Source organism: Vidua macroura, chromosome 24 (genome assembly GCF_024509145.1).
Source record: "Vidua macroura isolate BioBank_ID:100142 chromosome 24, ASM2450914v1, whole genome shotgun sequence".
Taxonomy (NCBI): domain Eukaryota; kingdom Metazoa; phylum Chordata; class Aves; order Passeriformes; family Viduidae; genus Vidua; species Vidua macroura.
This window is the reverse complement of record NC_071594.1, coordinates 3277054-3293395: the sequence shown is the minus strand read 5'-3', so window position 1 is coordinate 3293395 and position 16342 is coordinate 3277054. Positions and strand designations below refer to the sequence as shown.

General features: G+C 53.9%; 1 protein-coding gene across 1 annotated transcript; it reads right to left on the bottom strand.

Annotated features, from left to right (window-relative positions):
• Positions 1 to 3255: 3255 nt before the first annotated feature.
• RAB44 (RAB44, member RAS oncogene family) lies at positions 3256 to 16211 on the bottom strand. The gene is made up of 16 exons (XM_053998426.1): positions 16032 to 16211; positions 15821 to 15935; positions 15404 to 15575; positions 14988 to 15131; positions 14555 to 14645; positions 14342 to 14437; positions 13829 to 14016; positions 13406 to 13454; positions 13016 to 13110; positions 12155 to 12543; positions 7265 to 7825; positions 6712 to 6793; positions 6268 to 6382; positions 5497 to 5598; positions 4594 to 4670; positions 3256 to 4149 (listed from the first exon to the last, which is right to left on the bottom strand). Exons 1-16 carry the CDS (start codon positions 16209 to 16211, stop codon positions 4062 to 4064), a joined length of 2544 nt encoding a protein of 847 aa, XP_053854401.1. The 3' UTR covers positions 3256 to 4061.
• Positions 16212 to 16342: the final 131 nt, after the last annotated feature.

The window sequence follows — 16342 nt, the reverse complement described above, 5'->3', positions numbered from 1 at the left end:
CCCAAACACTGCCCAGGACTCCCAACACCCTGCTGGACCCAAAGCTTCAACATTCCCCAGGATCTCACCAACACCTGCCCCTCTGCTGTCCCAAACACCCCTTGGGACCCCTCAACACCGCCCTGGGACCCCCAACACTGTCCTGGGACCCCCAACACCCACACTGGCCCCAGGGCCTTGCAGTGCCACAAACATCCCTCAGGACCCTCAACCACCCCGGTACCTCCCAACAGCCCCCAGCACCCACATCCCTCCCTGCTGGCACCCCCAATGTCCCCCTGAGACTCCTTTCAGCCCAGAATATGGAGACCCCCTTTTCCAGCACCCATGATTATCCCCATGATTATCTCAGTCCATGCTTATCCCAAACCCAGACCAGCCTGAGCCTCCCCTGGATCATCAGAGCTCCTCAGGACCCCTAAGACCCTTCCCAGCACCCATCTGAACCCATAAACACCTTGAGACCACCCCCAACAACTGCCTGACCCTGTCATTACACACAGGCACCCCACCAGTATCTACCTGAGCCCATAAACACCTCGAGACCACACTCCAGCACCTGCCTGACCCCCATCACTCACAGACCCCCTAAGAAATACCCGAGCCCCCAGGCCCCCACCAACACCTTGAGACCTCCCACACAGCGCCCACATGAACCCTCAGCATCTTCCTGAGCCAACACCCTCCAGAACCCCAAAATCTTTCACAGCCACATCTCACAGCATCCCTAACACCTCACTCCACCCCCCAGCACCCCAACACTCCTCAGTATCACCCCGCAGCCCCCCCAGACCCTCCAGCACCCCCTGGGAGACCCTCACAATACCCCCTTGAACCTCACTTATCCCCAGCCCTATGGGGGACTAATGAGTGCTCATTCCCACAGGTCAAGTGATAAGCACTGAGTACACAGTTAACACCCCCCAAAAAAATCTGGGAAAGCCCTAAAAATTGTGGGAAGGGCTTTGAGGAATAAAGGGCTGGAGATGGGGCAAGAGAAGGTCCCTAGAGGCACCCCTGGCATGAAAAGCTTGGGAGAATGCAGGAGTGAGGGGTCTCAGCCTCACCCTACTGTCAGACATGAGCTTCAGTCCTTAGCTGCAATTAAACATATTTTCAGTCAGCTCTTGATTGTGGGTGTGATGGGTGGTTTTGGTATCTCTCTGATGCATTTTCGAAGAATCCTGGAATGGTTTGTGTTGGAAGAACCTTAGAGATCATCTCATTCCACTCCCCCGTTCCACTAGACCAAGTCCCTTTAGAGCAACCTTGTTTAAATTTCAGCCTTGTTTAAGTTCCCGGCCTCAACAACTTCCTGCAGCGCTGAGTTCTGCAGATGAATTAAACATTGCAAGAAAAAGGACTTCCTCTACTCAGGTTTGGATTTCCTGCCCTGTCAATCCCAGCCCAGGGAGTGGGATTGTCTCCTCATCTCGATTTTCCTGCCTTTCCAGGGGAATGGGGTGAAATTCTGGGAGACACTCCTGGGCAAAACCCAAATCCCATGGCTGGGGCACTGAAAGCTGTGGTTGAAGATTTGTTCCAACTTGTCAGAAGCTCGTGTGGATTCTCATCTTCCAAGGTGGATTCATCCGAGCAGGATGATGGTAAATGCCCGCTGACTTTGGGCTGCGATCCGAGATCTTCCCAAGCTTGGCTTGGCTGAGGCAGCTCCTCTAATTCTTGTGGAGCGCCTTGAGGAATTTCAAACAGCTTTAAAGGAAACCACCTGATTTAAAAAAAAAACATCCTGTGGTCCAAACAAGTATGCATTTCCCTCTTGCTATTAATATCCCAGGCCTTGATCCTCCTCCAAACACTGTGCAGGCGTTTAATGGCTTGCAAAGGAGCGGTGCCTTTGATCCCAGAGTGGGAATGTTTGCTGGAATGTGAATTATTAAAGGTGCTTTCAAGTGCAACATGCTGCCCATGTTTTCCAATGTGATTTATTGCCTGCCCGGTGTTTCTCCCAGCCTGGCAATGAAAAATTCATTTCCAAGTTTGATGGGGAGGTTTGGAGTGTAGTAACTCATACTTTGGGCACAAACTCCATCCTTTTTTCTAGAGGTGATTTCCAGGGCAATAAGATAGACATTTCTTTCTGCCTGCTGTTCTGGGAAGGCTTTTTTTTTTTCAGCTTCCACTTTGGGCCCTGTTCAAGCTCCCTGGTCCTTCCCTGCAGCAGCAATATTGCAGTGGGGAGGAATTGCTGCAGCTGCTGCCATCTAATGGGAAAATTCAGCCTCCACGGCCTCAACTCTTCATTTTGGAATCAAATAAAACCGTTTCTTGCACAATCCTGCTGCCACTTGGCCAAGCAGCATCTTCCATGTGCAATCCCAGCATATTTAGGCAAAAGGAAAAGCAGATCTGATGGGTGGCTTTACATGTGTTACAGACCTGGTCTCCACACAGACCCAGCAGAAAGTTTTTGGGTTGATCGGGCTGAAATGGTGCTTCTCTTATTATGGATCAAATTTGCAAAGTACACTTGGATTTATATTATTTTTAAATAAAAGAAGAAATAGTGAAGAGGGTCCCAAAGAATAAGAAAAAGCTATTCCAGATATCCCAATTATCAAACCCCTCAGGCACAGCTCTGAGCTGAGCCACATAAATCCTTCCTGATGAGCTGCTTCATCACTAAAAATATTGTATAAAGAAATACAGTAAAGAGGGATGGACAAGGAATGGGAGCATGAAATATATTACATTAAGAAAATTAAGTGTTTGAATGATGGGGCCAAAGGAGAATGATTTGAGGTAGGCTGGGGGGAGATACAGGGGATGGAGACTTAGGGTACAGAGGTACTGGAGTGATAAATTGGGGTGTGCAAGAGAAATAAATCATCCCTAAAACACTCAGAAATTCCAGAGTCACTGCAAAGTTGGACCCTGGCTGGTGAAGGTGATATATATAAAATATATATAATTATATATGAAAATATATAGTGTTGCTAGAAGCCCAACTCCTGTTGTCACTTTATTTTTCTAAAGCACAAACTGGCTACTATTATGCTTTGCCATTGTGTCCATATAAATAATAATGGCAACAAAAAGTAAACCCAGCTAGGCAGAATTATTTCTGCAAACTCTGCACATAAGCAGTGTCTTTAAATACACCTGTTGAACTGCTGGGAATTTACATGGAACACATAATACTACAATATAGCACTTGTATTCTTATTTATTTAGTCTGTATATCTTTTTTTTTTTTTCCTGCAAAAAACAGAGTTCGATCAAGCTGTAAAAAGATTTTTTAAAAAAACTTGAAATTGTGATGTGCTTATTTAGATTTTTTCAAGCTGGATTTAAAACCAATTCAGTACTTCACAAAGAGCAGAAGGGCAGGATGCAGCAGCTCATTCTTCTCTGCCCAGCCTGAAATTTGCTGCAATAATCCAGAATTCTGCTCTGGGGACAACACAATGAAAGAAACCTCTTGCAAGCATTTATCTTCATATCCTGGATATGCTCTTGGGGCTTTTGAATTTATTTTAAGCAAAATATTTAGTAGTTTCTGACAAGCCCCATCACTGCTCACTGGCAGGATAAACCACGGAAGGGAAAAATTAGCTTTACCTTGTGTCATTGGAGATTTAAGTGCATTTAGAATATATTGAATATCTCATTGTTCCTGATCAAATCCAATCAGATTACAAAGCCAGAGCAGAAGTCCCCACAGCCCACTAAAACCCCTTGTTTTATACACTTGGATGGCTTCAGGTTTTCATTTCTTCTATCCCAAGGCTTGGGTTTACTCCCTGCTGCTTCCAGTATCATTGCAGCATCTCAGACTCAGCTGGGTTCCTTTTCTGCCCCTTTTCTTGGCCTGTTTTTGGTCTCCAAAAGAAAGTTGCAAAGTTCCCTGAGAAGTATTTTGGAGGGCTGGTGTGCTCTGGGGGAATGGTAGGGGGTCCCACACAGCAGCTTTTGCTCTCAGCATCCAAGGAAGATCAGGCAAGGAAGACACACAGGAAAAGAGAAGGTGTCCAAGGACTATTTTTATGCTTTTCTGGCTGTTGGTGCAGTTTTAGATCAGTGTGTGGGGTGTCTGTCCATCACCAGCAGCAGCTCTTTTTCTTCTGGGGTGCCTTTGGTACCTCTTCTGCCTTATTTTTCAATTCATCTTCACGAACTTTGAGCAACCTGGGAGAAAAGGAAGCAAATTAGCTGGGTAGTTCCCCCGTTTTGTATTGCTGTGCTGTTTGTTTTGACAAGCCATGGTACAAGAGGCTCAGCACAGCTGAAAGGAGTCAGGATCCTTCCAGTTCCATGTGATCCAAGAGCTGTGGGTGCTGCTAAAAATTCCAACCTATATCAAATCACAGACAGAACTTGTTTCAGTCAAGCCAAGGAGAAATCAGCAGCACCCCCAAAAGGGTTTAATTCACCTCCTTGCAATGCTGGTTGTTCAGGAGACAAGTTAGGGCAGTGCTAAATGTTCATCCCAGCAGGTGTTTCCCTGAGTTTTCCCTGACATTTGGGCATGGAGTGTCTGGTGATGGTGACATCCAGTATTTGGAGTTAAAAAACCATGGAGGGAGTCCATTTAATTGAGGACAGCTAGAAAAGTCCAAGAACATGGCTCACCTGGTGAAGCTGACCATGGACTCGAAGACGTTGTGGCCCGAGGCAGCGCTGCACTCGTAAAACATGAGCTGGTGCTCCTGGAAGACACAGACCCCGAGTAGAAATGTAATGTTCTTGCACTGGAATAGTTTAATGTGGGAATAAACAGCAATGGGACAGTCCGAGTCAAGGGGAAACGGGAGGGGATCAAGGAAACAAATAACTCAATAACTTATTTACTGGAACATGAGGGTGAAATCCAGATTTTCTGGTTGCTACAACACCAGCTTTTAATACCAAGGAAAAGGATGACTGTGCAGACAGAAGAGTTTGTGATGCCTTCTGCTTATGGGAGCAAACACAGAGAGAGGCATAACTAGATGTTCCCAACTCTTTTGCTCCCTACCAGTTTGGGAAATAAGCGTCTATCCCTCATCTCCATTAGTAAAACTGGTCCATGGATTCTGGCCCAAATCCCATAAGCTTTAAAATTAAGTCAGTAAAGGTGAGATTCTTCTCATTCTCCTCATCTAATTTTTTTAGCCATCTATATGTGAAGAGATTAATCAAACGTTGATCATTTCATTATCTTTAAACCAGTATAGTGCTCAGTGGGTTTGTTATTTCTGTGATGCTGGGAAGATACTTAACACTTCACAGCAAAGAAAGGCAGAGCTTAAAATGTTTTAATTTACAAATCCAGTTCCATAAACCAATTTACTGGGATGGTGCTGAGGCAAAATTGAAGTGGCAAAGGGAAAGCAAGGCAGGGAAGGGTGAGAGATGGGTTCAGAGAACATTTTGTCAAACACTGATGCATGAGGGGTAAATTAAAGGTTTTCCCCTTTCTCCAGCTCTTCAGGTTGGTGGTGTTGACCTTGAGCTGTCCCTGCCTCACTTGGGTGGCTGTGCTTCACCACCTACCTTGGCCAGGCATTCACCCTCCTTTGTAGGGACCTGTCTCTGGGCAGCACAGTCGGTTTTGTTCCCAAGAAGCAGAACAGCAACCCCATCCTCTGCTCCTTCCTGAGTGAGAAAGAAGGGAAGATCAGAACAGCTTGGAAATCTTCCTTGAATCCCAGCTGGCCACACTGCCTACACATATCCTGAAACACCATGACTGACACTCACGGATTTGGGCTAATAACAAAACTTTAAATTATTCAATAAGTTCAACAGCATTTAAGATTTTTATTTTCCTTAAATCATCTGCCTCTGTCTATTAACATGGCAGAGCACTGGATGAGTTACACTTGTAATGAATTCACTTTGTGCTCAACTACAGCAGTGTCTGAAAGTGCTCTGGCTGGGATTTACAGGCACCAAGCAAGGCAATATCCTATTTTGTTTCAGATTTTTAAACACTGGCTTCGTGTCAACTGGAAATCTCTGAAAATAAGTTTTTAATAGGCCTTGAATAACCTCCCATTCTCTGACTCAAAGTGGACTATTCTTGATGTAAAAACATTTTCCATTCCTTTGCACTAGTTTTTAATTGTTTAAGAGTTGATCATTACCCTACTGGTTCTATCAACAAATTACCCTGGGAAACACTGCCAGCGTGTGAAAATCATCTATATCTGACTTAAATCTTCTACGGAAAAAAAATTATTTTATAATGAACGCAATGCAGAATACCCTTTCCAAAGGGCTTGGCCTTTCCTATGAGCCCCCGGAGCTCGGGACCGCCCCCACCTGGATGCAGCTGAGCCAGTAGCGCACGTCGGAGAAGGAGTACTCGGAGGTGATGTCGTACATCAGCACCACCCCGTCCGCCTTCCGGAAGAACTGCTTGGTCATGCTGCGGTACCTGCGGGCATTTTGGATGATCACCAGGATGGTCTAAGGAGGTTCTGCCTAGGAGTGATGTGAAATCCTAGTGGAAAAGGTGGGAATGCAGGTCTACATAACAGGCAACCCCCAGATTTGGCTCTTGTCCTGTTGGCAGGGGCCATAGAACAGCCTGAGTGCCAGTTTTATCTTAATTACTTCCTTTATTATGCTTTATCAGATCACATACTGTACAGAGTCCCTCCTTGAGCAATCTCACCTTTGCTTAGCAAAGCAAAGAACATCAGTTGCCCCTAAACTACAGGGGGAAAAACCCCAGGTTGTGTCCTTAAGCAGCACAGACCTCACCTTTCCTGACCAGCTGAGTCCCACAGGCGGAGAGCAAAGCGCTCATTATCCACAACCAGCGTTTTGATCTGGTAATCCAGTCCTGGAAGACACAAAAGAGGATATTTTGATACTGTAGAGTTCTGCCCTGTGACAGAAGTTGGATGGAGAAGAAACATGGTGCAGGGTGGTCTGAGGCTGCAGCTCCAGGGGTTGGTCCCAAGTGAACCTCTGGCTTTTAGATGTTTAATCACTGGATTTTGGGAAGGTCTCTCATCTCATGATGAATAAAAGCAGGCTGGTGAAGAAAGGAGAATGGAGCTGAAAGGCAAAGCGGAGAGGAAAGCCCTGGTCCACTGTTGCTAAGAAGGACAAGGAGAAGCAGCATTTCCTGCCCATGAGCACCCAGGCGTGGGGACTTGGTTCTGCTTGGCCCCTGGGGACTGGTTGTACAACACGCTTGGCATGAGCTGAAACAGGCATGTGGGGACCTCCAGCAGCTTGTGGGGTGGAGGAAGGGGAATTGCAGCTGTGATCCAAGCAAGTGCCTGGAGGGCGGCTGGAGGAGACCTACCCACTGTGGCGGTGAGGTGGGGGTTGAAGGTGTCGGTGTGCAAACGGTACAGGAACGACGTTTTGCCCACGTGGGAGTCCCCAACGAACAGCACATTGTAGAGGTGGTCTGGGTCCAGGGCAGCTCTAGGACAACCCCTCGGGGCAGCTCCTGCCCCGCCTGCAGTCACAGCCCCTGGCTCTCCTGAGCTGGGCTCACCTTCCTGGCTCATTTTCTGACCAAACTCTTGCATCTTCTCTCGTTGACCAACACTGAGGTCTTTGCTCTGTTCTCCCAAGAGCTGCCTTTGCCCCAGTGAGTTTTCTCTGAGGACCACCCCCAGCTGATCACTCCCAGCATCTCCTGGTCGCACTGCTGTGTGCAGTGTTGATGCTGGTGGCACCTCCTGCTTCGGATGCTCAGCAGATCCAGCAGCCGTGTGCTCCGGTTCCATCGTGGGTGGTGTCTCCCCCTCTGGCTGTTGGGCCACCGTGTGAAGCCTCCCCTCATGTCCCTGTGCTGAAACCTGCTCCTGAAGCTCCCTTTGGGCTGCCTGTCCTGGAGCACAAAGCCGCCACACATCTGGAATGAGAACATCCTCCTGCATCATCGTTTCCAGCTTTAGGGGGCTGAGTTGTGACAGCACCTCAGAGACCAGGGAGGCCAATGCAGCATCATCGTGGCCCTGGTTTAGTCCTAGACCCTGAGTTTTCACTCCATGCCTCACCTCTACCTCCAGCCTCTCTCCCTGTGCCACTTCCAGACCGTGAGCTCCATCCAGAGGCTTCCCCTCTGCAGGAGCCCTCTCTCCCTGCAGTAATTCCTGTGCCTCCAGAATCTGCCCCTCAGGACCAATGCATGCTCCCAGTTTTGCTTCCAGACCAGGGCCCTCTGCAGGTGTGGCAGGCTCAGGACACAAAGCAGCCTCAGTTGGAGGGGGCACATCTGCAGCAGCAGCTCCTTCCCATGGGTTTGCAGTGGGAGATGGACCCAGAACTGATTCCAAACCTAGAGTCAGGCCCTGCTCCCCTTCCCACAGTCCAGCTACACCCAGAGGTGTCAGGTCTGCTTCCGTGCTCCCTCCTGAGCCTGATTTGGGCATCTGCTGATCTGTGAACAGCTGCACATCAGCATCAGTGCTCTGGGCCTCCAGTGTGTGCAGGCTTTCAGCCTCCTCCTGTGGCTGTGCTCCTGCACCAGCCCCCTCTCCCTGTCGGCCTCCTGCTCCTTCTGGAGAAAGCACAGACTCCTGAGGCAGCCCATTCTCACCTTGCACTTGTGCCTCACCCTCCTCATCCTCCTCATTGTGAAGGGCTCTTCCCCACTCCCCTCCCCATAGAGCCCCTGGGCTGGGACCCTCATGGAACATCCTATCTTCCTGGACATCCTCTGCCTTCCTTTCCAAAAACTCTTCTTTATCCTCCTGATCCAGGGGCTGCACTTCTGGATCCACACTCTCTCCCTGCTCTGTCCCTGAGGATCCAGCTTCACCCAAAGGCTGCAGATCTGCCTCTGTGCTCCCTCCTGGGGTCTGTCTGAGCTCATCCCCCTCTGCAATCAGCTGCACACTGGCACCAGTGCTCTGGTCCTCAGTAGTGCCCAGGCTTTCAGCCTCCTCCTGTGCTTGCATACCTTCACCAGCTCCTTCACCGTGCTCAGTTGCTGATTTGTGCAGATCAAGCACAGGCGCGTGTGGCAGCCCATGCTCTCCCTGTCCTTCTGCCCCATCCTCCTCCTCCTCCTCCAGCTGAACAGCTCTTTCACCCTCCCCTCCCCATGGAACCCCTGGGCTGGGACCCTCATGGAACATCCTATCTTCCTGGACATCCTCTGCCTTCCTTTCCAAAAACTCTTCTTTATCCTCCTGATCCAGGGGCTGCACCTCGGGATCCAGTCTCCCTCCCTGCTCTGTCCCTGAGGATCCAGCCTCACCCAAGGGCTGCAGAGCTGCCTCTGGTCTTTCTCCTGAGGCTAATTTGAGCTCATTCCCCTCTGCAATCAGCTGCACATTGGCACCAGTGCTCTGGTCCTCAGTAGTGTCCAGGCTTTCAGCCTCTTCCTGTGCTTGCATGTCTTCATCAGCCCACTCTCCTTGCCTGACCCCTGATCTGTGCAGATCAAGCACAGACTTGTGTGGTAGCTCATCCTCATCCTGTCTTTGTGCCTCATCATCCTTCTCCTCCATCTGAACATTTGTTCCAATTTCTCCTCCCCGTGGGACTCCTGAGCTGAGACCCTCTGACAGCTGCGTGTCTTCCTGGGCATCCTCTGCCTCCCCTTCCTCTAACTCTGCTTTATCCCCCTGATCCAGGGGCTGCACCTCAGGATCCAATCTCCCTCCCTGCTCTGCTCCTGAGGATCCAGCCTCACCCCAGGGCTGCAGATCTGCCTCTGTGCTCCCTCCTGGGGTCTGTCTGAGCTCATTCCCCTCTGCAATCAGCTGCACATTGGCACCAGTGCTCTGGTCCTCAGTAGTGTCCAGGCTTTCAGCATTCTCCCTTAGTTGTAGCCCTGCACCAGCCCCCTCCCCCTGACCCATGGTCACTGCACTGGGATGAGGCACAGGCTCATGTGGCAGCCCGTGCTCACCCTGTCCTTCTGCCCCATCCTCTTCCTCCTCAATCTCTGCAATCAGCTGCACACTGGCACCAGTGCTCTGAACTTCCACTGTGTCCAGGATTACAGCCTCCTCCACTGGCTGCACACCTGCATCTGTCCCCCTTCTCTGTCTGATGGTCACTCCAGACAGGTCAGGCACCAGCTCCTGCACGGGCCCACGCCCACCCTGTCCCTGTCCCCAGTCCCCAGCCCCATCCCTGGGCTGCACAAGTGCACTGTGCCCCCCTCCCTGGGGGGTTTCTGGGCTGGCAGCCACACTCAGCTGAGTGTCTGCCCAGGAGTTCTCTGCCTCCATTTTCACTACCTCTGCTTTATCCTCCTGATCCAGGGGATGCACATCTGGAGCCACATTCCCTCCCTGCTCTGTCCCCATGGAGTCAGTCTGGATTAAGGACTGCAGATCTGCCTCTGGTCTTTCTCCTGAGACTAATTTAAGCTCATTCCCCTCTGCAATCAGCTGCACATTGGCACCAGTGCTCTGGTCCTCAGTAGTGTCCAGGCTTTCAGCCTCTTCCTGTGCTTGCATGTCTTCATCAGCTGCTTCACCGTGCTCAGTTGCTGATCTGTGCAGATCAAGCACAGACTCATCCTGTGACAGCTCATCCTCATCCTGTCTTTGTGCCTCATCATCCTTCTCCTCCATCTGAACATTTGTTCCAATTTCTCCTCCCCGTGGGACTCCTGAGCTGAGACCCTCTGACAGCTGCGTGTCTTCCTGGGCATCCTCTGCCTCCCCTTCCTCTAACTCTGCTTTATCCCCCTGATCCAGGGGCTGCACCTCAGGATCCAATCTCCCTCCCTGCTCTGTCCCTGAGGATCCAGCCTCACCCCAGGGCTGCAGATCTGCCTCTGTGCTCCCTCCTGGGGTCTGTCTGAGCTCACCCCCCTCTGCAATCAGCTGCACATTGGCACCAGTGCTCTGGTCCTCAGTAGTGTCCAGGCTTTCAGCATTCTCCCTTAGTTGTAGCCCTGCACCAGCCCCCTCCCCCTGACCCATGGTCACTGCACTGGGATGAGGCACGGGCTCGTGTGGCAGCCCGTGCTCACTCTGTCCTTCTGCCCCATCCTCTCCATCATTCTCTTGGAGCTGAACAGCTCTTTCCCCCTTCCCTCCCTGGGGGTTTTCTGGGCTGAGACCCCCAGAGTTCTGCAGATCTGCCTCCACCAGTTCCAGTACCTGAGACTTACCTGGGAACAGCCCACACAAGTCTGGGCTGCCCACAGCTGTTTCTGCAGGGGAAGGACCCTCACTGTGCACTGCAGCAGCCCCCATTTCTTCTCCCAGCCCTACCTCTGGTTTATCCTTCTCCAGCTGCACACCTGGATCCACGCCCCCTCCCTGCTGTGTCCCTGGGGATCCAGCCTCATTCCAGACCTGCAGATCTGCCTCCACCTCTGCCAGCAGCTCCATGTTGGTGCTGCTCTGGGCCTCCATCAGTTCCACATCTGTTCCCACTCCTCCCTGCCCGTGGGTGGGGGGCACAGCCGCTGCCAGTGGCTCCGGAGTGCCCGCACTCCCTCTCCACCCTGCGCCTCCCCTCGCACACTCACCCTGCAGCTGCTGCTCTGTCTCCCTGGGCTCTGCTTCCTGCACCTCCTCTTCCTCGCCCCTGGCTCTGCTGCTCCCTGCACGCTCAGCTTGGGCTGGCAGCACCTCCAGCACTTTGGAGTCTGCAGTCTCTCCCCAGGGCTGCACCTCCATCCTGGCACGCTCCTCGTCCAGCACTCCTGGGCCAGGAGCCACTGTCACCTCAGGGACACCACTCCCATGGGCTGCTCCCACTTGTGCCTCAGCCCAGGATGGTGGCTCTGGCTCCAAGTGCTCTCCCAGCTCAGTTTCCAGTTTCCCAGGGAGCCCCAGTGCTGGCTCAGCCCGTTCCTGCAGCGCTGTGCCCGGGGCCTGCACACGTTCACCCAGCGCCCTGCCTGACTGCTGCTCATCCATGGCAAGGCCCTGTCCCACTGCTACGCCTTCCTGCCCAGCCTCAGGTGGCCCCAAACCTGCCTCCAAATTTTCTCTCTGGCTTATTTCTACTTCCTCAGCATCTCCCAGGAGTTGTGGTTTTGCCCGAGCTGTTGTTTCCTGCAGCCACTCTGCTCCCTCCACCTCCATCTGCCCCTGTTCTCCTGCCTCCATGCTCTCTCCCAGATGCTCAGCCACATTCAGCACCATCTCCTCCACACCAGCACCCTTTCCTTGCAGGAATGACATCCTCTGTGCCTCCTCTGGGCTCTCTCCCTGCTCTGCCCCTGGCTCCTGAGCCGTGCAGTGCCCAGCTCCTGCGGACGCACCAGCCTGTGTCACATCCAGAGCACGAAGCTCAGCTGAGGCTGGCCCCTCTTGCAGGTCTCCTTCCAGCAGCTCATGATGGATGTGGCCAGGGAGGGTCTCCTGCAGGACCCCAGGGGTGGTTTCATGGGCTGTTGCTGCCTCTGGCCCCGTTTGGGGCTCAGCATTGTCCCAGGGGTGACAGGGAGAGTCTGCCAGGGGTGCACCCTGTGTCTGTGCCTTCAGATGTTTGCTCAGAGCCGCTATTGCATCATTCATCTCTCTTAGCAAAGAGCTTTGGAAATAGACACCTTCCTCTTTTAAAGGTTCTGGGAAGGGGTCCTCTTCTGTAGAGCTTGCTTTCCGTGGGGCTTCTGAAAGGTTTGTTTCTGATGGCAGCGTTTCCCAAACCCTGGAAAGGGCAGAAAATGGGGGCAATGAACCAGCTCCCAGGTCAGGCTCCAGCTCCCTCCCATCCCCAGTCAGTCCCAGAGGGTTTCTGATCTACAGCCTCACCCCATCCCTGTCCAAACCTGATTTTATTCCCCTCACTGCACTTGGAGTGTACACAGGCAGCAATGGGGGCAAGGGAAAGGGGAATGCACACGCAGGCAGCCAGACCCGGGGCTGCATCCTGGCCTCTGCCCAGTACCCATCTTAACATTATCAGACAGGAAAAGACAACTCTCAGCCACCTACAGCCAGTTCCTGAGCCAAGGGGGTGATGAGCTGGGATGAGCTCCAGGGTGAGAGATGAGTGGGTGGGAGAGGAGTGCTAAAAGGACAAATATCATTGTTTGCCTGGGAAGGGTGGAGGGAGGGCCTGGGGCTCAGCCCCAGCTCCTGACCCCAGGAGCACACACAGGAGCAGCAGGACCCCTTACACTTGGTGGGTGCTCTTGGCTTTGCTCTCGCTGCTCTGGGATCCCAGCCTGATCCGCATCTCAGAGCGGAACTTCTCGCTCTTCCCAGGACTCAGCTGTGGGAAACAGGGTGGGAAGAGGAGAGAGAGAAATGCTTGGTGAGGGAGAATATCCACCTGAAATGATGTGGAGTTCTCCAGCAGGTATCCAGCAAAATCTGGGGGGTATCAGAAGTCAGGTGGTGCAACCCCCTCCCTCCCCAAACATCCGTGCCAGCCCTATTTGAGAGAGATTTTAGGGGAGGCAGTGCTGCAGTAGCACCCTGTGCTCTTGAGCTCCTCAGCAGTCCCAAAAGGATCAGCACAAGGCCCTGGGCCTCCTGTCCTGTCCCCACACACCCAGCTGAAGTACCTGTGGGGACATTGGCACCTCGATGGGTAACTCTGCCACCACTCTGTCCCTGCAAACACAGAGCACAAGGGTCAAAATGGGAACTCCATCCTCTCCACCACATCCACCCCAGCACCAGAGCTGTCAGGGTAGTGATAGGGCAGCTCAGCAAAACCCACAGTCCTTGGATCTGTCCTATTGAGCCCTCCTGGGTGAAGGACACCCCCATCTCTCTGGCACTGCCCTCCAGGGACACATTCAGCGCATGGTGCTGATAGTGCTGCTTTTTCCTCCGATGCTTTGCACACCAAACCACGATTAATCTGCACCATGGGCAGCACTGGAACACCATGATGGCTGAGGCCCATCCAACTCACACCCCATCCAGGAGGAAATGACGTGTGTGGGGACACACGAGTGACACACGGTCACTCAGCTACTCACCCGGGCTCCCCCATGTGCTCCCAAGCCACTGTAGCCCTCATTGTCCTCAGGTGGCCCTGGGTCTGCTGCAGCTGCTGGTGCAGGTGCTGCAGGTGCTGCTGCAGTGCCTGGTTGCTCTCCTCCAGCTGCTGGTTCTCCGTGCTGGTGACTTGCTGGGAGCTGTGGAGGCTGCGGCAGCGCTGCTCCAGCTGTGCGATGGCAACCAGGACACTCAGAGCCAAAAATCCCCACGCAAAATGATTCATAATCACCTCCTCAAGACCCGGGGTTGAATTTCACACCCCCCCCCCCCCCACCCGAGGATGGTGGATGGGAGGGAAAGTCAACTTGTTTCCTCTGGGGATGGAGGGGAGTGTGGGGATGGGGGTGGCAAATGTGGCGTAGAGGGTCCTGTGTGACAGCCTGCAGCAAGGGCTGCTGGGGACACACCGGGACCGGCTGCGCAGCACCGTGGGGTTGTTACAGCATAACCCAGAGACCCCTGACTCACAAAGGGGGTTGGGGCCAGCCCACCTCCATCTGCGCCGTGACCAAGCGCTGCACCTCCCTCTCGCTGGCATCCAGCACTCGCTGCAGCTCCTCGCCCTGCTGGCGGCTCCGGGCCATGCTCTGGGGTGGCACAAGGACACTGGCACCCACTCACCCATCGGCAGCTGCCGAGGGGGTTTGGGGTGCTGGGTTCCCCCAGCAGGGACAGCAAGGGGACAGGAGGAGCCGGGGACCCACCTGCTGCTGCAGCCGCAGCTGCTCCTGCTGGACCTGCTGCTCCAGGACCTCGCAGAGCTGCTGCACGTCCTTGTCGTGCTCAGCCACACGCCTGTGGCGACAGCAGGGCCGGGGAGGGGTGTGAGACCCCGCTCCAGGGGGTGCAGCCCCTGGGACCCCACACTGCCCTCGGGAGCCTCAGGCTGCGGCTGGGTTTGCCCGGAGGGCCACCCAGCACGGACGTGTCCGGCAGTCCGAGTCCGGCCCTTTTGCCATCCCTTCGTGACTGTAGAGGGAGCCCGACCCCAAACATTGGCAAAACCTCTGCTCCGGCCGCTGGTGGATATGCTGAAGGCACGCAGGTTTCTCCGCACGCTGGGGTGATCCTCCAGAGCCCCGTCCCTGTCCCCATCCCTCCTATCCCATCCCTATGCACTATCCTGGGGTGACTCACTTGTTCAGAGTCAGCTCCAAAGCCTCCTTCTCGCTCCTGGCTTCTTGGATGCGGTGCCTCATCTTGGCCAGGAAGTCCTCCAGGTTGTCCAGCAGCTGGGGCTCATCCTGCCGGAGCTTCACCCAGAGCTGCCAGATCTCCCGTCTGCAGGGAGTGGGGTGTTTTGGGGTGAGCATTCCCCCAGAAGCCCCAAAGCCAGGCCAGCTGAGTCACTTCACTCACATTTTTGAGGTGTGTGAGGGCAGATGAGCTCTGGGGTCGCTGTGACCCTGCTCCTGTGCTCAGGCCAAAGGCACCTCCAGGGCATTTCTGGGCTCCCTGCCTGTGTGGGGATCTCCTGCCCCTCTATCCATCCTGCCCCTTTCCCCCTCTATCCATCCTGCAGGACACCCATGGGTGCCAAGCAGGGCACTTACTCTTCAGAGAGGTTGTCTGTGCCCAGCTGCTCCATAAAGGCAGCGAAGTGTCTGCGCTCCTCGCTGTCCCCCCCTTCCAGCTCCGGGGTGGGGAGCACCAGCCGCACCCTCCGGGACGCCGTCTTCCTCCGCCGGTGCTCCCTGGCAGCTTTTTGGGAGCTCAGGAAATGCCCTGCTGACAGATACCCCAAATCCTCGGTGCCCAGGCAGGGCAACAGCAAAGCCCAAAGCCCAACACTTCCCCCTCCACGGCTTCAACAAAGCGGTTCAGCACAGCAGGACCTCGCACCAGGTGAGGCAGGGGCTGAGAGCTGGTCATGGGGACGATTCATCCTGTGCCACACAGCAAAGGCAGCACCTCACATCCCCCAGGAGAGCCCCGGGACCGTGCCCAGGACCAGCCCAGGCTGCACTTACGGAGCCCGGCCGTGAACTCCTCTGTGCCCAAGCGCCCGGTGCCCGCGGCATCCAGCCCATCGAACACAAGCTCCAGCTCCTCCCTGCTGCACGGCAAACCTTCCTCCTGCAACTTCTAAAACCAAAGCAAATCAGGGTAAAATCCTCCCATCACACCATCTCCAGTGACCCCAGCAGTGCTGGAGCCCAGGGGACAGCCCCACCCTCTCACCTGCATGTCCGAGCGGGTGACAACTCCTGCCTGCTCTGTGTCCCTGTCGCTCAGCAGGTGCTGCACCCTCTGCACTATTTCAGATGCCCATGGTGGCTCCTCACCGGGGCCCTCCTGCAGCTGCTTGCGCCGGCTGGAGCCCAAGCGCCGGCCCTTGGCGCCCGCCCGGCGCTCGGACATGGCCTGGCCTGGCCTGGTGGGGACACTCGGCCAGCCCTGCCCTCGCTGGACACCTTTGCTCCAGCCTGCTAGGAAACAGCAGAAAGGGAGCGAGCTGGAAGTTCATTTTGCTGCTCTCAAGGGCCCAAACC